This window comes from Oncorhynchus clarkii, chromosome 1, assembly GCF_045791955.1.
Source record: "Oncorhynchus clarkii lewisi isolate Uvic-CL-2024 chromosome 1, UVic_Ocla_1.0, whole genome shotgun sequence".
In the NCBI taxonomy this organism is placed as follows: domain Eukaryota; kingdom Metazoa; phylum Chordata; class Actinopteri; order Salmoniformes; family Salmonidae; genus Oncorhynchus; species Oncorhynchus clarkii.
In genome coordinates, this window is record NC_092147.1 from 86,788,011 (window position 1) to 86,814,145 (window position 26,135).

Genomic DNA, 26,135 nt, shown 5'->3' on the forward strand with positions numbered 1-26,135 from the left:
CACCATCCATCAGCTCTAACTAACTTCTGGTGTGAGGATATGAACAGTAGCACCAGCCATCAGCTCTAACTAACTTCTGGTGTGAGGATATAAACAGTAGCACCAGCCATCAGCTCTAACTAACTTCTGGTGTGAGGATATAAACAGTAGCACCAGCCTTCAGCTCTAACTAACTTCTGGTGTGAGGATATGAACAGTAGCACCAGCCATCAGCTTTAACTAACTTCTGGTGTGAGGATATGAACAGTAGCACCAGCCATCAGCTTTAACTAACTTATGGTGTGAGGATATGAACAGTAGCACCAGCCATCAGCTCTAACTAACTTTTGGTGTGAGGATATGAACAGTAGCACCAGCCATCAGCTCTAACTAACTTCTGGTGTGAGGATATAAAAAGTAGCACCAGCCTTCAGCTCTAACTAACTTCTGGTGTGAGGATATGAACAGTAGCACCAGCCTTCAGCTCTAACTAACTTCTGGTGTGAGGATATGAACAGTAGCACCAGCCTTCAGCTCTAACTAACTTCTGGTGTGAGGATATGAACAGTAGCACCAGCCTTCAGCTCTAACTAACTTCCGATTTCAATTCTCTTTTTCTGTCCAGGAAATCTTGCATTGAGAATGTGATTCACTGCTAGCTCATGCAGTGTCAGTGAGAGCTACGGAAAAGTTCAGGAATAGCACTAAACTGTTGATATACACTGAGGTTACCAAACTTTAGGAATTACCTTCCTTATTAAGGACCCCCCCCCCCCCCCACTCTCCCCTTTTGCTCTCAGAACAGCCTCAATTCGTCGGGTCATGGACTCGGGTCATGGACTCGGGTCATGGACTCGGGTCATGGAAAGGTGTTGAAAGCATTCCACAGGGATGCTGCTCATGTTGCCTCCAATGCTTCCCACAGTTGTGTCAAGTTAGCTGGATGTCCTTAGGGTAGTGGACCATTCTTGAAAGACACGGGTAACTGTTGATTGTAAATAACCCAGCAGCGTTGCAGTTCTTGACCCAAACTGGTGTGCCTGGCACCTACTACCATATCCCGTTCAAAAAAAGGATTGAAGTGGATTTAACAAGTGACATCAATAAGGGATCATAGCTTTCACCTAGATTCACCTGGTCAGTCTATGTCATGGAAAGAGCAGGTGTTCTTAATGTTTAGTACACTCAGTGTCTAGATATGAACTGTTTATAGTATTGTAACTAGCCTACTAGGGAAATGCTAGGGGCTGGGGCAAAACTGTGACACCAATCAGGCCCACGAGGTTGGGAATAACAATCACATTCCTCTAACACAAGGTGGCCAATTCCAGTCCTCGAGGGCCTGATTGGTGTCACAGTTTTGCCCCAGCCCCAGCAAACACACCTGACTCCAGTAATCAGCCGGGCTAGACAATCTGGACCCTCTCTTTCTAAAATTATCTGTCAAAATTGTTGCAACCCCTATGACTAGCCTATTCAACCTCTCTTTCGTATCGTCTGAGATTCCCAAAGATTGGAAAGCTGCCGCGATCATCCCCCTCTTCAAAGGGGAGACACTCTAGACCCAAACTGCTACAGACCTACAGTATATCTATCCTACCCTGCCTTTCTAAGGTCTTCGAACACCAAGTTAACAAACAGATTACCAACCATTTCGAATCCCACCGTACCTTCTCCGCTATGCAATCTGGTTTCAGAGCTGGTCATGGGTGCACGTCAGCTACACTCAAGGTCCTAAATGATATCATAACCACCATCGATAAGAGACATTACTGTGCAGCCATCTTCATCAACCTGGCCAAGGCTTTCGACTCTGTCAATCACCACATTCTTATCGGCAGACTGCCTTGCCAGGTTCACCAGCTACTTCTCAGAGTTCAGTGTCAAATCGGAGGGCCTGATGTCTGGACCTCTGGCAGTCTCTATGGGGGTGCCACAAGGTTCAATTCTCGGGCAGACTCTCTTCTCTGTATACATCAATGATGTCGCTCTTGCTGCTGGTGATTCTCTCATCCACCTCTACGCAGACGACACCATTCTGTATACTTCTGGCCCTTCTTTGGACACTGTGTTAATTAACTAACCTCCAGACGAGCTTCAATGCCATACAACTCTCCTTCCCGCACCTGCCCACCCGTCCAGCATCACTACTCTGGACGGCTCTGACTTAGAATATGTGGACAACTACAAATACCTAGGTGTCTGGTTAGACTGTAAGCTCTCCTTCCAGACTCACATTAATTAAGCATCTCTAATCCAAAATTAAATCTAGAATCGGCTTCCTATGTCGCAACAAAGCATCCTTCAATCATGCTGCCAAGCATACCCTCGTAAAACTGACCAGCCTACCGATCCTCGACTTCGGCGATGTCATTTATAAAATAGCCTCCAACACTCTACTCAACAAATTGGATGCAGTCTATCACAGTGCCATCCGTTTTGTCACCAAAGCTCCATATCCTACCCACCATTGCGACCTGTACACTCTCATTGGCTGGCCCTCGATTCATACTTGTCACCAGACCCACTGGCTTCAGGTCATTTCCAAGTCTCTGCTAGGTAAAGCCCCGCCTTATCTCAGCTCACTGGTCACCATAGCAGCACCCACCTGTAGCACACGCTCCAGCAGGTATATTTCACTGGTCACCCCCAAAGCCAATTCCTCATTTGGCCGCCTTTCCTTACAGTTGTCTGCTGCCAATGACTGGAACGAACTGCAAAAATCACTGAAGCTGGAGGGAGATACCCTCACTAGCTTTAAGCACCAGCTGTCAGAGCACCTTACAGATCACTGCACCTGTACATAGCCCATCTGTAAATAGCCCATCCAACTACCTCATCCCCATACTGTAATTATTTATTTATCTTGCTCCTTTGCACCCCAGTATCTCAGTATCTCTACTTGCACATTCATCTTCTGCACATCAATCACTCCAGTGTTTATTGGTATATTGTAATTACATCGCCACCATGGCATATTTATTGCCTTACCTCCCTTATCTTACCACATTTGAACACACTGTATATAGACTTTTTTCTACTGTATCATTGGCTGTATGTTTGTTTATTCCATGTGTAACTGTGTTGTCCTATGTGTCAAACTGCTTTGCTTTATTCTTGGCCAGGTCACAGTTGTAAACGAGAACTTGTTCTCAACTAGCCAACCTGGTTAAATAAAGGTGAAATAAAATAAATAAATAAAATCACCTAATCATGATCTTCAGTTTAGAATGCCAAGTGATTAATCAGCTGTGTTTGCTAGGGATGGAGAGAAAGTGTGAGACCAATCAGGCCTCTAACAAGTCATCTTTTGGATTGGCTTCTAAAGTGAATACACTATACTTACACTACTTACGTTTGAAAACCAACATAACGGGACAATCTCAACACTCAACAACCAAATTAAGATCCTGCATCTGAAGCATCACAGTATCATGCTGTAGTTTAATCAAGGCTAAGTTGAATGTAAAAAGATGTATGCAATCACTACTGTAAGTCTCTCTGGATAAGAGCGTCTGCTAAATGACTACAATGTAAAAATGACATTGACCACTGCAGTACCTCTAGGAATTGGTGAGAGCTCTAAGACTGCTCGACTGTAGCAGGAGGTGAAATCCAAGTGGGCCAACTGGGTAGAACTGGAATGTTCTTGTTTGTACAGTCACAGCCATTGTTCTTTTAACCCTGTATGGCCCTTTATAGGAAACATAACACTGCTTAGGACAGCTGCCTGCTGGGACTGGCCACGTGTGCTGCCAGTCATGTTGACCTCTCAGAGACATTTATTAAACCTAGTCCAACTATTAGCATTCCCCCAGGGCTCGACCCTACCAGGCCCACCCAGGCCCACCCAGGCCAACTCAGGCCCCTACATCCACTCCACACGCTGTCCTCAGCTGTTGTCAGGCAGTCCCCAGGGGAAGGGGTCCAGAAGCAGGAGAAAGGCCCAGCCCAGGCCACACAAAGAGTAGCAGTGCCTGTGTGTGATTGTGTGTGTGGCGTTTACTCACCCTTTTTCCCTCTTTGCCCAGAGCCCCCGTCTGACCTGGCAACCCAGGGGATCCCTAGGGACAGAAGACAGAAGGGTATCAGAGCAGGGCTGTCATTTGTGTATGGCCAGGCTATGGGTGTTGCGTTACCCTAGCTTCACGGTCTAGGCCTCTCATAGCAGCAGTAAACTGGACACATAGCCTAGCATTCCGCTGTTTGACACACCATTGATATCTGCTATTTGTTGAAATGTCGCTTCTGTATAAGAGAGAGAGAGGGGCTGGATGCTAGCCTGGTGCCAGATCTGTTTGTGCTATCATGCCAATGCCTTCCTACTCATTGCCATGCCAAAGGACGATTGGCTCGACAAGGACAGCAATGGACCAGGCTACCAGGATGCTGGATGGATTCCTAGATAGGCCGGTTGGATGGTATTCAGTGTTGGAATGAGTGTGTATCCAGCTTGTTTCTGTGGAGACAGATGTAAACTCATGGCCTCATCCCAGACCTGTTGCCAATGACAATATGAGTTAGAAAGGCAGCACAAACAGATCCTGGATCAGGCTATGGGTTAACAGCATGTTGCTTATAAAGCTGCTATGGAGACAGATGTTAGATCCACATGTTCTCAGCACACCAGTGGAGGCTGCTGACAGGAGGACGGTTCATAATAATGGCTGGAACAGAGCAAATGGAACGGCATCAATTACCTGGAAACCATGTGTTTGATGTATTTGATACCATTCCACTGATTCTGCTCCAGTCATTACCACTAGCCTGTTCTCCCCAACTAAGATGCCACCAACCTCCTGTGCAGCACAAAGACCACTGGCTGCCTAGTTGGCTTAATTGCTGTATGAAAATACCTAGATTTGATTTCATTCAAGTTTAATTGCTGGTGCTGGGCGTACCATATCTCCAGTTAGGCCAGGTGGACCCTGTCAGATGCAAAACATAGGTGTAAGACAGGTAACATAGGTGTAAGACTGGTTACATAGGTGTAAGACTGGTAACATAGGTGTAAGACTGGTTATATAGGTGTAAGACTGGTTATATAGGTGTAAGACTGGTTATATAGGTGTAAGACTGGTTATATAGGTGTAAGACTGGTTATATAGGTGTAAGACTGGTAACATAGGTGTAAGACTGGTAACATAGGTGTAAGACTGGTTACATAGGTGTAAGACTGGTTATATAGGTGTAAGACTGGTTATATAGGTGTAAGACTGGTTACATAGGTGTAAGACTGGTAACATAGGTGTAAGACTGGTTATATAGGTGTAAGACTGGTTATATAGGTGTAAGACTGGTTATATAGGTGTAAGACTGGTTACATAGGTGTAAGACTGGTAACATAGGTGTAAGACTGGTTACATAGGTGTAAGACTGGTTATATAGGTGTAAGACTGGTTATATAGGTGTAAGACTGGTTATATAGGTGTAAGACTGGTTATATAGGTGTAAGACTGGTTATATAGGTGTAAGACTGGTTATATAGGTGTAAGACTGGTTACATAGGTGTAAGACTGGTTACATAGGTGTAAGACTGGTTACATAGGTGTAAGACTGGTTACATTGGTGTAAGACTGGTTACATTGGTGTAAGACTGGTTACATTGGTGTAAGACTGGTTACATTGGTGTAAGACTGGTTACATAGGTGTAAGACTGGTTATATAGGTGTAAGACTGGTAACATTGGTGTAAGACTGGTTATATAGGTGTAAGACTGGTTATATAGGTGTAAGACAGAGACAAAGTAGAGGTGCGATTCAACGGCTTAGACACGAGACGTATGTGAAAGGGTCTACAGACAATCACGGATTATCACCAGACACATCGCGGACACCGACGTCTTGCTACCGGACAAGCTAGATAACTTCTTCGCCTGCTTTGAGGATAACACAAGTGCACCGACATGTCCTGCTCCCAACGACTGTTGACTCTTGTTCTCTGTGGATGACGGGAGTAAGACATTTGGTCCAGATGGCATCCATTGCTGCGTCCTCAGAGCATGCTGGCTGGAGTGTTTACGGACATATTCAATCCATCCCTATCCTAGTCTGCTGTCCCCACATGCTCAAGATGTCCACCATTGTTCCTGTACCCAAGAAAGCAAAGGTAACTGAACTAAATTACTATCGCGCCGATTCACTCACTTCTATCATCATGAAGTGCTTTGAGAGGCTAGTTAAGGATCATGTCACCTCTACCTTACATGACACCCTAGACCCACTTCAATTTTCTTACTGCCCCAATAGATCCACAGACAATTAAATTGCCAATACACTGCACACTGCCCTATCCCATCTGGACAAGAGGAATACCTATGTAAGAATGCTGTTCATTGACTACAGCTCAGCCTTCAACACCATAGTACCCTCCTATCCTCCCTGTTCACCCATAACTGCGTGGCCACGCACACCTCCAACTCAATCATCAAGTTTGCAGATGACACAACAGTAGTAGGCCTGATTACCAACAATAACAAGACAGCCTACAGGGAGGAGGTGAGGGCCCTCGGAGTGTGGTGTCAGGAAATTAACCTCTCCCTCAACGTCAACAAAACAAAGGAGCTGATGGTGGACTTCAGGAAACAGCAAAGGGAGCAAGCCTCTATCCACATTGATGTGACCGCAGTGGAGAAGGTGGAAAGCATCAAGTTCCTCGACGTACACATCACAGACACTGAAATGGTCTACCCACACAGACAGCGTGGTGAAGAAGGTGCAACAGTGTCTATTCAACCTTGTCTTGGCCCCTAAAACCCTCACAAACTTTTACAGACACACAATTGAGAGCATCCTGTCAGGCTGTATCACCGCCTGGTACGGCAACTGCACCGCCCGCAACCGCAGCGCTCTCCAGAGGGTAGTGCGGTCTGCCCAACGCATCACTGGGATCATACTGCCTGCCCTCCAGGACACCTACAGCACCCGATGTCAAAGGAAGGCCAAAAAGATAATCAAGGACATCAACCACCCGAGTAACGACCTGTTCACCCCGCTATCATCCAGAAGTACAGGTCAGTACAGGTGCATCAAAGCTGGGACAGAGAGTCTGAATAACAGCTTCTATTCCAAGGCCATCAGACTGTTAAACAGCCACCACTAGCCGGCTTCCACCTGGTACCTCAACCCTGCAGAGGCTGTTGACATATATACATAGACATGGAATCACTGGCCACTTTAATAATGGAATCACTAGTCACTTTAATAATGGAACACTAGTCACTTTAATACTGGAACACTAGTCACTTTAATAGTGGTTACATACTGCTTTACTCATCTCATATCTATATACTGTATTATATTCTACTGTATTGTAGTCAATGCCACTCCGATATTGTTCAATCTAATATTAATATATTTCTTAATTCCATTATTTTACTTTTAGATTTCTGTGTATTGTTAGACACTACTGCTCTGTTAGATACTACTGCACTGTTAGACACTACTGCACTGTTAGATACTACTGCACTGTTAGATACTACTGCACTGTTAGATGCATTGTTAGATACTACTGCACTGTTAGATACTACTACACTGTTAGACACTACTGCACTGTTAGACACTACTGCACTGTTAGATACTACTGCACCGTTAGATGCATTGTTAGATACTACTGCACTGTTAGATACTACTGCACTGTTAGAATCTACTGCACTGTTAGATTCTACTGCACTGTTATATACTACTGCACTGTTAGATTCTACTGCACTGTTAGATACTACTGCACTGTTAGATTCTACTGCACTGTTAGATTTTACTGCACTGTTAGATACTACTGCACTGTTAGATACTACTGCACTGTTAGATTCTACTGCACTGTTAGATACTAATGCACTGTTAGATACTACTGCACTGTTAGACACTACTGCACTGTTAGATGCATTGTTAGATACTACTGCACTGTTAGATACTACTGCATTGTTAGACACTACTGCACTGTTAGACACTACTGCACTGTTAGATACTACTGCACTGTTAGATGCATTGTTAGATACTACTGCACTGTTAGATACTACTGCACTGTTAGAATCTACTGCACTGTTAGATTCTACTGCACTGTTAGATACTACTGCACTGTTAGATACTACTGCACTGTTAGATTCTACTGCACTGTTAGATTTTACTGCACTGTTAGATTTTACTGCACTGTTAGATACTACTGCACTGTTAGATACTACTGCACTGTTAGATTCTACTGCACTGTTAGATACTACTGCACTGTTAGACACTACTGCACTGTTAGATACTACTGCACTGTTAGATACTACTGCACTGTTAGATACTACTGCACTGTTAGATTCTACAGCACTGTTAGATTCTACTGCACTGTTAGAATCTACTGCACTGTTAGATACTACTGCACTGTTAGATTCTACTGCACTGTTAGATTCTACTGCACTGTTAGAATCTACTGCACTGTTAGAATCTACTGCACTGTTAGATTTTACTGCACTGTTAGATACTACTGCACTGTTAGATACTACTGCACTGTTAGATACTACTGCACTGTTAGATTCTACTGCACTGTTAGATTCTACTGCACTGTTAGATACTACTGCACTGTTAGATTCTACTACACTGTTAGATACTACTGCACTGTTAGATGCATTGTTAGATACTACTGCACTGTTAGATACTACTGCACTGTTAGAATCTACTGCACTGTTAGATACTACTGCACTGTTAGATTCTACTGCACTGTTATATACTACTGCACTGTTAGATACTACTGCACTGTTAGATACTACTGCACTGTTAGATACTACTGCACTGTTAGATACTACTGCACTGTTAGATTTTACTGCACTGTTAGATACTACTGCACTGTTAGATACTACTGCACTGTTAGACACTACTGCACTGTTAGACACTACTGCACTGTTAGATACTACTGCACTGTTAGATGCATTGTTAGATACTACTGCACTGTTAGATACTACTGCACTGTTAGAATCTACTGCACTGTTAGATTCTACTGCACTGTTATATACTACTGCACTGTTAGATTCTACTGCACTGTTAGATACTACTGCACTGTTAGATTCTACTGCACTGTTAGATTTTACTGCACTGTTAGATACTACTGCACTGTTAGATACTACTGCACTGTTAGATTCTACTGCACTGTTAGATACTAATGCACTGTAAGATACTACTGCACTGTTAGACACTACTGCACTGTTAGATGCATTGTTAGATACTACTGCACTGTTAGATACTACTGCACTGTTAGACACTACTGCACTGTTAGATACTACTGCACTGTTAGATGCATTGTTAGATACTACTGCACTGTTAGATACTACTGCACTGTTAGATACTACTGCACTGTTAGAATCTACTGCACTGTTAGATTCTACTGCACTGTTATATACTACTGCACTGTTAGATTCTACTGCACTGTTAGATACTACTGCACTGTTAGAATCTACTGCACTGTTAGATTTTACTGCACTGTTAGATACTACTGCATTGTTAGATACTACTGCACTGTTAGAATCTACTGCACTGTTAGATACTAATGCACTGTTAGATACTACTGCACTGTTAGACACTACTGCACTGTTAGATACTACTGCACTGTTAGATACTACTGCACTGTTAGATTCTACAGCACTGTTAGAATCTACTGCACTGTTAGAATCTACTGCACTGTTAGATTTTACTGCACTGTTAGATACTACTGCACTGTTAGATACTACTGCACTGTTAGATTCTACTGCACTGTTAGATACTACTGCACTGTTAGATTCTACTACACTGTTAGATACTACTGCACTGTTAGATGCATTGTTAGATACTACTGCACTGTTAGATACTACTGCACTGTTAGAATCTACTGCACTGTTAGATACTACTGCACTGTTAGATACTACTGCACTGTTAGATTTTACTGCACTGTTAGATACTACTGCACTGTTAGATACTACTGCACTGTTAGACACTACTGCACTGTTAGACACTACTGCACTGTTAGATACTACTGCACTGTTAGATACTACTGCACTGTTAGATTCTACAGCACTGTTAGATTCTACTGCACTGTTAGATACTACTGCACTGTTAGATACTACTGCACTGTTAGATTTTACTGCACTGTTAGATACTACTGCACTGTTAGATACTACTGCACTGTTAGATACTACTGCACTGTTAGATACTACTGCACTGTTAGATTCTACTGCACTGTTAGATTCTACTGCACTGTTAGATACTACTGCACTGTTAGATTCTACTACACTGTTAGATACTACTGCACTGTTAGATACTACTGCACTGTTAGATACTACTGCACTGTTATATACTACTGCACTGTTAGATTCTACTGCACTGTTAGATACTACTGCACTGTTAGATACTACTGCACTGTTAGAATCTACTGCACTGTTAGATACTAATGCACTGTTAGATACTACTGCACTGTTAGACACTACTGCACTGTTAGATACTACTGCACTGTTAGATACTACTGCACTGTTAGATTCTACAGCACTGTTAGAATCTACTGCACTGTTAGAATCTACTGCACTGTTAGATACTACTGCACTGTTAGATTCTACTGCACTGTTAGATTCTACTGCACTGTTAGATACTACTGCACTGTTAGATTCTACTACACTGTTAGATACTACTGCACTGTTAGATGCATTGTTAGATACTACTGCACTGTTAGATACTACTGCACTGTTAGAATCTACTGCACTGTTAGATACTACTGCACTGTTAGATACTACTGCACTGTTAGATTTTACTGCACTGTTAGATACTACTGCACTGTTAGATACTAATGCACTGTTAGACACTACTGCACTGTTAGACACTACTGCACTGTTAGATACTACTGCACTGTTAGATACTACTGCACTGTTAGATTCTACAGCACTGTTAGATTCTACTGCACTGTTAGATACTACTGCACTGTTAGATACTACTGCACTGTTAGATTTTACTGCACTGTTAGATACTACTGCACTGTTAGATACTACTGCACTGTTAGATACTACTGCACTGTTAGATTCTACTGCACTGTTAGATACTACTGCACTGTTAGATTCTACTACACTGTTAGATACTACTGCACTGTTAGATACTACTGCACTGTTAGATACTACTGTACTGTTAGATACTACTGCACTGTTAGATACTACTGCACTGTTAGATACTACTGCACTGTTAGATACTACTGCACTGTTAGATTCTACTACACTGTTAGATACTACTGCACTGTTAGATACTACTGCACTGTTAGATACTACTGCACTGTTAGATACTACTGCACTGTTAGATACTACTGCACTGTTAGATTCTACAGCACTGTTAGAATCTACTGCACTGTTAGAATCTACTGCACTGTTAGAATCTACTGCACTGTTAGATTTTACTGCACTGTTAGATACTACTGCACTGTTAGATACTACTGCACTGTTAGATTCTACTGCACTGTTAGATTCTACAGCACTGTTAGAATCTACTGCACTGTTAGAATCTACTGCACTGTTAGATTTTACTGCACTGTTAGATACTACTGCACTGTTAGATACTACTGCACTGTTAGATTCTACTGCACTGTTAGATACTACTGCACTGTTAGATTCTACTACACTGTTAGATACTACTGCACTGTTAGATGCATTGTTAGATACTACTGCACTGTTAGATACTACTGCACTGTTAGAATCTACTGCACTGTTAGATACTACTGCACTGTTAGATACTACTGCACTGTTAGATTTTACTGCACTGTTAGATACTACTGCACTGTTAGATACTACTGCACTGTTAGACACTACTGCACTGTTAGACACTACTGCACTGTTAGATACTACTGCACTGTTAGATACTACTGCACTGTTAGATTCTACAGCACTGTTAGATTCTACTGCACTGTTAGATACTACTGCACTGTTAGATACTACTGCACTGTTAGATTTTACTGCACTGTTAGATACTACTGCACTGTTAGATACTACTGCACTGTTAGATACTACTGCACTGTTAGATTCTACTGCACTGTTAGATACTACTGCACTGTTAGATTCTACTACACTGTTAGATACTACTGCACTGTTAGATACTACTGCACTGTTAGATACTACTGCACTGTTATATACTACTGCACTGTTAGATTCTACTGCACTGTTAGATACTACTGCACTGTTAGATACTACTGCACTGTTAGAATCTACTGCACTGTTAGATACTAATGCACTGTTAGATACTACTGCACTGTTAGACACTACTGCACTGTTAGATACTACTGCACTGTTAGATACTACTGCACTGTTAGATACTACTGCACTGTTAGATTCTACAGCACTGTTAGAATCTACTGCACTGTTAGAATCTACTGCACTGTTAGAATCTACTGCACTGTTAGATACTACTGCACTGTTAGATTCTACTGCACTGTTAGATTCTACTGCACTGTTAGATACTACTGCACTGTTAGATTCTACTACACTGTTAGATACTACTGCACTGTTAGATGCATTGTTAGATACTACTGCACTGTTAGATACTACTGCACTGTTAGAATCTACTGCACTGTTAGATACTACTGCACTGTTAGATACTACTGCACTGTTAGATTTTACTGCACTGTTAGATACTACTGCACTGTTAGATACTAATGCACTGTTAGACACTACTGCACTGTTAGACACTACTGCACTGTTAGATACTACTGCACTGTTAGATACTACTGCACTGTTAGATTCTACAGCACTGTTAGATTCTACTGCACTGTTAGATACTACTGCACTGTTAGATACTACTGCACTGTTAGATTTTACTGCACTGTTAGATTTTACTGCACTGTTAGATACTACTGCACTGTTAGATACTACTGCACTGTTAGATACTACTGCACTGTTAGATTCTACTGCACTGTTAGATACTACTGCACTGTTAGATTCTACTACACTGTTAGATACTACTGCACTGTTAGATACTACTGCACTGTTAGATACTACTGCACTGTTATATACTACTGCACTGTTAGATTCTACTGCACTGTTAGATACTACTGCACTGTTAGATACTACTGCACTGTTAGAATCTACTGCACTGTTAGATACTAATGCACTGTTAGATACTACTGCACTGTTAGACACTACTGCACTGTTAGATACTACTGCACTGTTAGATACTACTGCACTGTTAGATACTACTGCACTGTTAGATTCTACAGCACTGTTAGAATCTACTGCACTGTTAGAATCTACTGCACTGTTAGAATCTACTGCACTGTTAGATACTACTGCACTGTTAGATTCTACTGCACTGTTAGATTCTACTGCACTGTTAGATACTACTGCACTGTTAGATTCTACTACACTGTTAGATACTACTGCACTGTTAGATGCATTGTTAGATACTACTGCACTGTTAGATACTACTGCACTGTTAGAATCTACTGCACTGTTAGATACTACTGCACTGTTAGATACTACTGCACTGTTAGATTTTACTGCACTGTTAGATACTACTGCACTGTTAGATACTAATGCACTGTTAGACACTACTGCACTGTTAGACACTACTGCACTGTTAGATACTACTGCACTGTTAGATACTACTGCACTGTTAGATTCTACAGCACTGTTAGATTCTACTGCACTGTTAGATACTACTGCACTGTTAGATACTACTGCACTGTTAGATTCTACTGCACTGTTAGATACTACTGCACTGTTAGATTCTACTACACTGTTAGATACTACTGCACTGTTAGATACTACTGCACTGTTAGATTCTACAGCACTGTTAGATACTACTGTACTGTTAGATACTACTGCACTGTTAGATACTACTGCACTGTTAGATACTACTGCACTGTTAGATACTACTGCACTGTTAGATTCTACTACACTGTTAGATACTACTGCACTGTTAGATACTACTGCACTGTTAGATACTACTGCACTGTTAGATTCTACTGCACTGTTAGATACTACTGCACTGTTAGATACTACTGCACTGTTAGATTCTACAGCACTGTTAGAATCTACTGCACTGTTAGAATCTACTGCACTGTTAGATTTTACTGCACTGTTAGATACTACTGCACTGTTAGATACTACTGCACTGTTAGATTCTACTGCACTGTTAGATTCTACAGCACTGTTAGAATCTACTGCACTGTTAGAATCTACTGCACTGTTAGATTTTACTGCACTGTTAGATACTACTGCACTGTTAGATACTACTGCACTGTTAGATTCTACTGCACTGTTAGATACTACTGCACTGTTAGATTCTACTACACTGTTAGATACTACTGCACTGTTAGATGCATTGTTAGATACTCCTGCACTGTTAGATACTACTGCACTGTTAGAATCTACTGCACTGTTAGATACTACTGCACTGTTAGATACTACTGCACTGTTAGATTTTACTGCACTGTTAGATACTACTGCACTGTTAGATACTACTGCACTGTTAGACACTACTGCACTGTTAGACACTACTGCACTGTTAGATACTACTGCACTGTTAGATACTACTGCACTGTTAGATTCTACAGCACTGTTAGATTCTACTGCACTGTTAGATACTACTGCACTGTTAGATACTACTGCACTGTTAGATTTTACTGCACTGTTAGATACTACTGCACTGTTAGATACTACTGCACTGTTAGATACTACTGCACTGTTAGATTCTACTGCACTGTTAGATACTACTGCACTGTTAGATTCTACTACACTGTTAGATACTACTGCACTGTTAGATACTACTGCACTGTTAGATACTACTGCACTGTTATATACTACTGCACTGTTAGATTCTACTGCACTGTTAGATACTACTGCACTGTTAGATACTACTGCACTGTTAGAATCTACTGCACTGTTAGATACTAATGCACTGTTAGATACTACTGCACTGTTAGACACTACTGCACTGTTAGATACTACTGCACTGTTAGATACTACTGCACTGTTAGATACTACTGCACTGTTAGATTCTACAGCACTGTTAGAATCTACTGCACTGTTAGAATCTACTGCACTGTTAGAATCTACTGCACTGTTAGATACTACTGCACTGTTAGAATCTACTGCACTGTTAGATTCTACTGCACTGTTAGATACTACTGCACTGTTAGATTCTACTACACTGTTAGATACTACTGCACTGTTAGATGCATTGTTAGATACTACTGCACTGTTAGATACTACTGCACTGTTAGAATCTACTGCACTGTTAGATACTACTGCACTGTTAGATTCTACTGCACTGTTAGATACTACTGCACTGTTAGATACTACTGCACTGTTAGATACTACTGCACTGTTAGATACTACTGCACTGTTAGATACTACTGCACTGTTAGATTCTACAGCACTGTTAGAATCTACTGCACTGTTAGAATCTACTGCACTGTTAGAATCTACTGCACTGTTAGATTTTACTGCACTGTTAGATACTACTGCACTGTTAGATACTACTGCACTGTTAGATTCTACTGCACTGTTAGATTCTACAGCACTGTTAGAATCTACTGCACTGTTAGAATCTACTGCACTGTTAGATTTTACTGCACTGTTAGATACTACTGCACTGTTAGATACTACTGCACTGTTAGATTCTACTGCACTGTTAGATACTACTGCACTGTTAGATTCTACTACACTGTTAGATACTACTGCACTGTTAGATGCATTGTTAGATACTACTGCACTGTTAGATACTACTGCACTGTTAGAATCTACTGCACTGTTAGATACTACTGCACTGTTAGATACTACTGCACTGTTAGATTTTACTGCACTGTTAGATACTACTGCACTGTTAGATACTACTGCACTGTTAGACACTACTGCACTGTTAGACACTACTGCACTGTTAGACACTACTGCACTGTTAGATACTACTGCACTGTTAGATTCTACAGCACTGTTAGATTCTACTGCACTGTTAGATACTACTGCACTGTTAGATACTACTGCACTGTTAGATACTACTGCACTGTTAGATACTACTGCACTGTTAGATACTACTGCACTGTTAGATACTACTGCACTGTTAGATTCTACTGCACTGTTAGATACTACTGCACTGTTAGATTCTACTACACTGTTAGATACTACTGCACTGTTAGATACTACTGCACTGTTAGATACTACTGCACTGTTATATACTACTGCACTGTTAGATTCTACTGCACTGTTAGATACTACTGCACTGTTAGATACTACTGCACTGTTAGAATCTACTGCACTGTTAGATACTAATGCACTGTTAGATACTACTGCACTGTTAGACACTACTGCACTGTTAGATACTACTGCACTGTTAGATACTACTGCACTGTTAGATACTACTGCACTGTTAGATTCTACAGCACTGTTAGAATCTACTGCACTGTTAGAATCTACTGCACTGTTAGAATCTACTGCACTGTTAGATACTACTGCACTGTTAGATTCTACTGCACTGTTAGATTCTACTGCACTGTTAGATACTACTGCACTGTTAGATTCTACTACACTGTTAGATACTACTGCACTGTTAGATGCATTGTTAGATACTACTGCACTGTTAGATACTACTGCACTGTTAGAATCTACTGCACTGTTAGATACTACTGCACTGTTAGATACTACTGCACTGTTAGATTTTACTGCACTGTTAGATACTACTGCACTGTTAGATACTAATGCACTGTTAGACACTACTGCACTGTTAGACACTACTGCACTGTTAGATACTACTGCACTGTTAGATACTACTGCACTGTTAGATTCTACAGCACTGTTAGATTCTACTGCACTGTTAGATACTACTGCACTGTTAGATACTACTGCACTGTTAGATTTTACTGCACTGTTAGATTTTACTGCACTGTTAGATACTACTGCACTGTTAGATACTACTGCACTGTTAGATACTACTGCACTGTTAGATTCTACTGCACTGTTAGATACTACTGCACTGTTAGATTCTACTACACTGTTAGATACTACTGCACTGTTAGATACTACTGCACTGTTAGATACTACTGCACTGTTATATACTACTGCACTGTTAGATTCTACTGCACTGTTAGATACTACTGCACTGTTAGATACTACTGCACTGTTAGAATCTACTGCACTGTTAGATACTAATGCACTGTTAGATACTACTGCACTGTTAGACACTACTGCACTGTTAGATACTACTGCACTGTTAGATACTACTGCACTGTTAGATACTACTGCACTGTTAGATTCTACAGCACTGTTAGAATCTACTGCACTGTTAGAATCTACTGCACTGTTAGAATCTACTGCACTGTTAGATACTACTGCACTGTTAGATTCTACTGCACTGTTAGATTCTACTACACTGTTAGATACTACTGCACTGTTAGATGCATTGTTAGATACTACTGCACTGTTAGATACTACTGCACTGTTAGAATCTACTGCACTGTTAGATACTACTGCACTGTTAGATACTACTGCACTGTTAGATTTTACTGCACTGTTAGATACTACTGCACTGTTAGATACTAATGCACTGTTAGACACTACTGCACTGTTAGACACTACTGCACTGTTAGATACTACTGCACTGTTAGATACTACTGCACTGTTAGATTCTACAGCACTGTTAGATTCTACTGCACTGTTAGATACTACTGCACTGTTAGATACTACTGCACTGTTAGATTCTACTGCACTGTTAGATACTACTGCACTGTTAGATTCTACTACACTGTTAGATACTACTGCACTGTTAGATACTACTGCACTGTTAGATTCTACAGCACTGTTAGATACTACTGTACTGTTAGATACTACTGCACTGTTAGATACTACTGCACTGTTAGATACTACTGCACTGTTAGATTCTACTACACTGTTAGATACTACTGCACTGTTAGATACTACTGCACTGTTAGATTCTACTGCACTGTTAGATACTACTGCACTGTTAGATACTACTGCACTGTTAGATTCTACAGCACTGTTAGAATCTACTGCACTGTTAGAATCTACTGCACTGTTAGATTTTACTGCACTGTTAGATACTACTGCACTGTTAGATACTACTGCACTGTTAGATTCTACTGCACTGTTAGATTCTACAGCACTGTTAGAATCTACTGCACTGTTAGAATCTACTGCACTGTTAGATTTTACTGCACTGTTAGATACTACTGCACTGTTAGATACTACTGCACTGTTAGATTCTACTGCACTGTTAGATACTACTGCACTGTTAGATTCTACTACACTGTTAGATACTACTGCACTGTTAGATGCATTGTTAGATACTACTGCACTGTTAGATACTACTGCACTGTTAGAATCTACTGCACTGTTAGATACTACTGCACTGTTAGATACTACTGCACTGTTAGATTTTACTGCACTGTTAGATACTACTGCACTGTTAGATACTACTGCACTGTTAGACACTACTGCACTGTTAGACACTACTGCACTGTTAGATACTACTGCACTGTTAGATACTACTGCACTGTTAGATTCTACAGCACTGTTAGATTCTACTGCACTGTTAGATACTACTGCACTGTTAGATACTACTGCACTGTTAGATTTTACTGCACTGTTAGATACTACTGCACTGTTAGATACTACTGCACTGTTAGATACTACTGCACTGTTAGATTCTACTGCACTGTTAGATACTACTGCACTGTTAGATTCTACTACACTGTTAGATACTACTGCACTGTTAGATACTACTGCACTGTTAGATACTACTGCACTGTTATATACTACTGCACTGTTAGATTCTACTGCACTGTTAGATACTACTGCACTGTTAGATACTACTGCACTGTTAGAATCTACTGCACTGTTAGATACTAATGCACTGTTAGATACTACTGCACTGTTAGACACTACTGCACTGTTAGATACTACTGCACTGTTAGATACTACTGCACTGTTAGATACTACTGCACTGTTAGATTCTACAGCACTGTTAGAATCTACTGCACTGTTAGAATCTACTGCACTGTTAGAATCTACTGCACTGTTAGATACTACTGCACTGTTAGATTCTACTGCACTGTTAGATTCTACTGCACTGTTAGATACTACTGCACTGTTAGATTCTACTACACTGTTAGATACTACTGCACTGTTAGATGTATTGTTAGATACTACTGCACTGTTAGATACTACTGCACTGTTAGAATCTACTGCACTGTTAGATACTACTGCACTGTTAGATACTACTGCACTGTTAGATTTTACTGCACTGTTAGATACTACTGCACTGTTAGATACTAATGCACTGTTAGACACTACTGCACTGTTAGACACTACTGCACTGTTAGATACTACTGCACTGTTAGATACTACTGCACTGTTAGATTCTACAGCACTGTTAGATTCTACTGCACTGTTAGATACTACTGCACTGTTAGATACTACTGCACTGTTAGATTTTACTGCACTGTTAGATACTACTGCACTGTTAGATACTACTGCACTGTTAGATACTACTGCACTGTTAGATTCTACTGCACTGTTAGATACTACTGCACTGTTAGATTCTACTACACTGTTAGATACTACTGCACTGTTAGATACTACTGCACTGTTAGATTCTACAGCACTGTTAGATACTACTGCACTGTTAGATACTACTGCACTGTTAGATACTACTGCACTGTTAGATACTACTGCACTGTTAGATACTACTGCACTGTTAGATTCTACTACACTGTTAGATACTACTGCACTGTTAGATACTACTGCACTGTTAGATTCTACTGCACTGTTAGATACTACTGCACTGTTAGATACTACTGCACTGTTAGATTCTACAGCACTGTTATATTTTACTGCACTGTTAGATACTACTGCACTGTTAGATACTACTGCACTGTTAGATACTACTGCACTGTTAGATACTACTGCACTGTTAGATTCTACTGCACTGTTAGATACTACTGCACTGTTATATACTACTGCACTGTTAGATTCTACTGCACTGTTAGATACTACTGCACTGTTAGATTATACTACACTGTTAGATTCTACAGCACTGTTAGATACTACTGCACGGTTAGATACTACTGCACTGTTAGATACTACTGCACTGTTATATTTTACTGCACTGTTAGATACTACTGCACTGTTAGATACTACTGCACTGTTAGATACTACTGCACTGTTAGATACTACTGCACTGTTAGATACTACTGCACTGTTAGATTCTACTACACTGTTAGATACTACTGCACTGTTAGATACTGCTGCACTGTTAGACACTACTGCACTGTTAGATACTACTGCACTGTTAGATACTACTGCACTGTTAGACACTACTGCACTGTTAGATACTACTGCACTGTTAGATACTACTGCACTGTTAGATACTACTGCACTGTTAGATACTACTGCACTGTTGGAACTAGGAATACAAGCATTTCGCTACACCCACAATAACATCTGCTAAATATGTGGATGTGACTAATAGAATTTGATTTGATTTGATTATGCCACAATATAAAGGCTCATATATGCTTATAACAAGTTATGAAGCATTATATCGGCAGGCTTCAAGTAAAGTTTTACCAAAACATATTTTTTAAATCAAACAAACAATGTTGTGAACATTTCAAATGACAAAGACTCAGTGTAGAGTTGTCATTCACAATGATAACACGTCCGTACGCCATCAATATTAGGAACTCCCATAGTTCTCCAACATAACTCCTGCAGTTGTCATTCACAATGATAACACGTCCGTACGCCATCAATATTAGGAACTCCCATAGTTCTCCAACATAACTCCTGCAGTTGTCATTCCTCCTCTGACAAGGCCTCATTAAACTGCTATATGCCTGGGTCTATTGTAAATCTGACCTAGGCAGGGCCATTGTTCCGTGACGAATTACATAATAAAAAGTGCACTTCATCAAATTGATTTGGATCAGGAGGAGAGGGCTGTTTGGTTTCATGTCTGGTTTATTTAACAGCCTGTCAAAACAGCATAGAGAGGTATGTGTTTTGGAGGGTACATAAGGATGTGAGTTTCAGACTCTGTGTACCACATAAAAACAATGAAATGTCAAGGAAAATATGAATATACCTGATCTCCCTTGAGTCCCTCTTTCTCCACCTGAAACAAACAAGAGAAAACAATGACAACTACAATGTGACAGTTACAATATCAGTCTAATTGAAGACACATTATACACTATACAAAATAATTCAATCAGAAGAACAAAACAGCATTTGTAGATTGATCAGAATGTGGCAGGTTATGGTTTTTGTAATCTCGTAACAATTCTTTGAAAAATGCTGCTGTGAATGTGGGTCAGAAGGGACTGAGTCCAAGCAGTGCTATTTGAACCCAGGTTAGGGCCTTTCACAGTCACACTCCTACTGGTGATGTGGGTGGAAGGGAGGGGAGCAGTCACACTCATACTGGTGATGTGGGTGGAAGGGAGGGGAGCAGTCACACTCCTACTGGGGATGTGGGTGGAAGGGAGGGGAGCAGACACACTCCTACTGGGGATGTGGGTGGAAGGGAGGGGAGCAGTCACACTCCTACTGGGGATGTGGGTGGGAGGGAGGGGAGCAGACACACTCCTACTGGTGATGTGGGTGGAAGGGAGGGGAGCAGACACACTCCTACTGGTGATGTGGGTGGAAGGGAGGGGAGCAGACACACTCCTGGGGATGTGGGTGGATGGGAGGGGAGCAGACAGACAGACAGACAGACAGACAGTCATGTATGCAGACAGACATACAATCAAAAGGACAGACAGACATATGGACAGACAGACGGATGACAGACAGAGACAGTCAGACAGACGGACGGACAGACAGGCAGACAGGCAGGCAGACGGGCGGACGGACGGACGGACGGACAGGCAGACAGGCGGACAGACAGACAGACAGACAGACAGACAGGCGGACAGACAGACAGGCAGGTGGGCAGACGGGCGGACAGACGGACGGACGGACGGGCGGGCGGACGGACAGAGGTGTCTGTCCTCACAAACTACTGTCCACATTCAGGGCCACAGATCAACCTATCAGCTTACACATCCATCCCAAATAAGTGGTGTCCCCTTTCAATTGGCATCCTCGCAAAAACACTGAGGCCTTTTTCTTGGAAGCAGCAGCTGCAGAAAACAGCCATTCATAACATGACATGTGTACAGAATGTGTCACTCACAGGCCCCTGTCTCTGTGCTTAAAGGTGCAATCTGTAGTTGGTACATCCAGTTTTGTACTTTTTGGGGGGTGATATATACCCATGATAACTTCAAATGCTTCATGAGCTTAGTTCAACTGTCGTACCCCATCAAAACCCCAAATATAAGCTTCTATTTTACTCCATTGTTTGTCAACAATATAATTGTAAACAAACACTGCACATCAGGGGTAGGCCGTTCCTGTTTTTGACCAGGAAGACCAGGTGTGTTGAATTCAGGCAATCACTGAACTGATCAATTAGCTCAGTTGGTCAGGTGTGGTGCCTAGTTAGAACAAAACCCTGCAGTACCTGTGCACTCCAGGAACAGGGTTGCCTCGCCCTGCTGAGCTTCAGAACATGGTTAAAACTATCATTTTGATCTCATGGATGGGCAGTCCTTAGCCGTTTTCCAAAACTGTGGCAGGGTGGCGGCTTCATTGTTTTTTAAAAATCTCAGATTGCCCCTTTAAAACGGTGGACAGAAATGTATCGTTTAACAAGACGGCTGACAAGCCTTTGGTATCTGTGACAGCGGCTGTAAACATGAATGACAGCTAGGAACCGTGATGCCCCTCTATAAAACACAATGTTCTATCTCACAAAGCACTGCTTTACTAACTAAATTCATTCTCAATGTATAGCAGATCTACACAGTACTTGTAAAAGGGAAACCTTGGGTTAACCTGAATGGGGTATATCGGCTAGTTCATCTATACTACCATTTAGTAGCGTTCAGTAAGTGTTCAGTGATAGTACGTCCACTATCATTGCAATGTTGTTTACAAGGCTGTTGTGAGAAGACCTGGTAACGCCAACCATGGTGTTCTCGATAGCCAGGATAGAATTTCTGTTATCCTGATTTGTCTCTTATTAATGTATAATTAGCTAGTGTAAATAGCTTGTCAACGGTGACAGTTTTCGGTTGGGGTTTGGTAAGTATTTGGGTGACATGAAAGGGACGGTGTCACACACACTCTGCCTCGCTCCAGTGCTAATGAGACGTGGCAGGGCAGATAATTAGCTAACCACTCACAGTATACTCTTAATCGTCACCCATCACCTCCCCTATTACCACCAGCCAGGCCCTGTGTGTATTAGTGTGTGTGTGTGTACATGCGTGGGTTCATGCATTGTTTGTGTGTGCGCGTGTGAGCATTGTGCGTCTCTGTGAGTGTGTGTGCACCCATGCATGTGTGTGTATATTAATCTACCAGTCTCTGTCTAGGAGTTTCTAGGCTATGCTCCCACTAAGCTCCCTCTCCCCTGGGCTCATGTTAACAGAACTAGAGAGGACAAGCAGACAGTGCAGCCAGCCCAATTATAGGAGCACTATGCATGAAGCATGCTGAGGCTTCTACTGGGATTCACTAAACGCTGAGGGTCTACTGGGAGAGAATGGCGTCTGGAACTCCTAGACTGAGTCAGTGGGGAGGAGAAGAGAGGAGAGCAGAGGAGAGTTGAGGAGAGGAGAGCTGAGGAGAAGAGAGGAGAAGAGAGGAGAGGAGAGTTGAGGAGAGGAGAGTTGAGGAGAGGAGAACTGAGGAGAAGAGAGGAGAGCTGAGTAGAAGAGAGCTGAGGAGAAGAGAGGAGAGCTGAGGAGAGGAGAGTTGAGGAGAGGAGAGCTGAGGAGAGGAGAGCTGAGGAGAGGAGAGCTGAGGAGAGGAGAGCTGAGGAGAGGAGAGCTGAGGAGAGGAGAGTTGAGAAGAGGAGAGTTGAGGAGAGGAGAGTTGAGGAGAGCTGAGGAGAGGAGAACTGAGGAGAAGAGTGGAGAGCTGGGTGCGTGCTTAGCCCCCTCCTGTACTCCCTGTTCACCGAAGTCTAGCTTGGCAACGCGGACTCCAACACCATCATTAACGACACAACGGTGGTAAGGCCTCCTGCCTATAGGCTGTCTCACCGACAACGATGAGACAGCCTATAGGCAGGAGGCCAGAGACCTGGCAGTGTGGTGCCAGGACAAAAACCTCTCCCTCAATGTGAGCAAGACAAAGGAGCTGATCGTGGACTACAGGAAAAGGCGAGCCGAACAGGCCCCCATTAACATCAAAGGGGCTGTAGTGGAGCGGGTCGAGAGTTACCTTGGTGTCCACATCACCAACAAAAATATCATGGTCCAAACATACCGCAACAGTCGTGAAGAGGGCACGACAAAACCTATTCCCCCTCAGGAGACTGAAAAGATTTGGCATGGGTCCCCAGATCCTCAAAAGGTTCCACAGCTGCACCATCGAGAGCATCCTGACCGGTTGCATCACCGCCTGGTGTGGCAACTGTTCGCCATCCAACCATTAGGCGCTACAGAGGGTAGTGCGTACGACCCAGTACATCACCGGGGCCAAGCTTCCTGCCACCCAGCACCTAAATACTCAGCAGTGTCAGAGGAAGGCCCAAAAAAGACTCCAGTCACCCAAGTCATAGACTGTTCTCTCTGCTACCACACGGCAAGCGGTACCGGAGCACCAAGTCTAGGTCCAAGAGGCTCTTTAACAGCTTCTACCACCAAGCCATAAGACTGCTGAACAATGAATCAAATGGCCGCCAGGACTATTTACATTGACACCCCCCCCTCCATTTGTTTTAACACTGCTGCTACTCACTGTTTATTATCTATGCATAGTCACTTTACCCCTACTTACATGTACAAATGAGCTCGACTAACCTGTACCCACGCACATTGACCAGGTACCCCCTGTATATAGCCTCGTTATTGTTATTTTATTGTGTTACTTTTTGTTCTTTGTAAATATTTTCTTAAAATTGCATTCGGTATACATGATAACTTAAATGTGACTAATAAAACTTCAAAGTTGAGAGACAGAGTGAAGGAAACCATGTCTTCAACTTCTCTCACACATGTAGGTCCACCATGGATGCTACCTGTCACCCCCTTCTCATCTCTTCCTGCCCTTCCCATCCTTCCCCCCAGAGCTCCAGACCAGTGGTCTACCTGCCTGCTCTCCACCATGCTCCAAGCCCCAGGAGAGGTGTGGAGAGAGGGGTTTAACCATCCTCATCTACACCTGTCTAGCCTCTCCTTGCCTGACCTCCCAGACAGCACAGAGGTGGATGGTAATGTGACACTGAGACTGTTCACCTGAGCAGTTCCAAATCCCTCTCTCCCCTCCTCATCCCTCCTCCTTCCCCTCATCCCCCCTCCTTCCCATCTCCTCATCCCCCTCATCCCTCCCCCTTCCCCTCACCCCCCCCTTCCCCCTCCTCATCCCCCTCATAACCTCCTCTCTCCCCTCTCCTCATCCCCCTCATAACCTCCTCTCTCCCCTCCTCATCCCCCTCATAACCTCCTCTCTCCCCTCCTCATCCCCCTCATAACCTCCTCTCTCCCCTCCTCATCCCCCTCATAACCTCCTCTCTCCCCTCCTCATCCCCCTCATAACCTCCTATCTCCCCTCCTCATCCCGATCATAAACTCCTCTCTCCCCTCCTCATCCCCCTCATAACCTTCTCTCTCCCCTCCTCATCCCCCTCATAACCTTCTCTCCCCCCTGCTCATCCCCCTCATAACCTTCTCTCTCCCCTCCTCATCCCCCCTCATCCCCCCTCCTTCCCCTCTCCTCATCCTCCCTCATTCCTCCTCCTTCCCCTCATCACCTCCTCCTTCCTCTCTCCTCATCCCCCCTCATTCCTCCTCCTTCCACTCTCCTCACCCCCCCTCCTTCCCCTCTCCTCATCCACACTCTTTCCACTCTCCTCATCCCCCCTCATTCCTCCTCCTTCCACTTTCCTCATCCCCCCTGTGTGTGTGTGTGTGTGTGTGTGTGTGTGTGTGTGTGTGTGTGTGTGTGTGTGTGTGTGTGTGTGTGTGTGTGTGTGTGTGTAGATTCATATGAAGAGAGCTGCATAAAAGACTGCATACTTACACTTAGACCAGGCAGACCTTGAAGACCCGTATCGCCCTGTGGGAGAGAGAAACTGTTGTTTTTTATCGTTGAACTCATTAGTCATTCAGCAATT

The 26,135-nt window shown here is 42.6% G+C and overlaps 1 protein-coding gene across 1 annotated transcript in view; it reads right to left on the reverse strand.

The window, feature by feature from the left end:
• The window catches only part of LOC139410610 (collagen alpha-1(XIX) chain-like), a 248,638-nt gene that overhangs the window by 151,948 nt on the left and 70,555 nt on the right, over positions 1-26,135 (reverse strand). The window contains exons 12-14 of the mRNA XM_071155964.1: positions 26,042-26,077; positions 21,048-21,077; positions 3,990-4,043 (exon numbers count right to left, since the gene is read on the reverse strand). Coding sequence (XP_071012065.1) covers positions 3,990-4,043; positions 21,048-21,077; positions 26,042-26,077 — 120 coding nt within the window. The remainder of the gene's footprint in view (positions 1-3,989; positions 4,044-21,047; positions 21,078-26,041; positions 26,078-26,135) is intronic.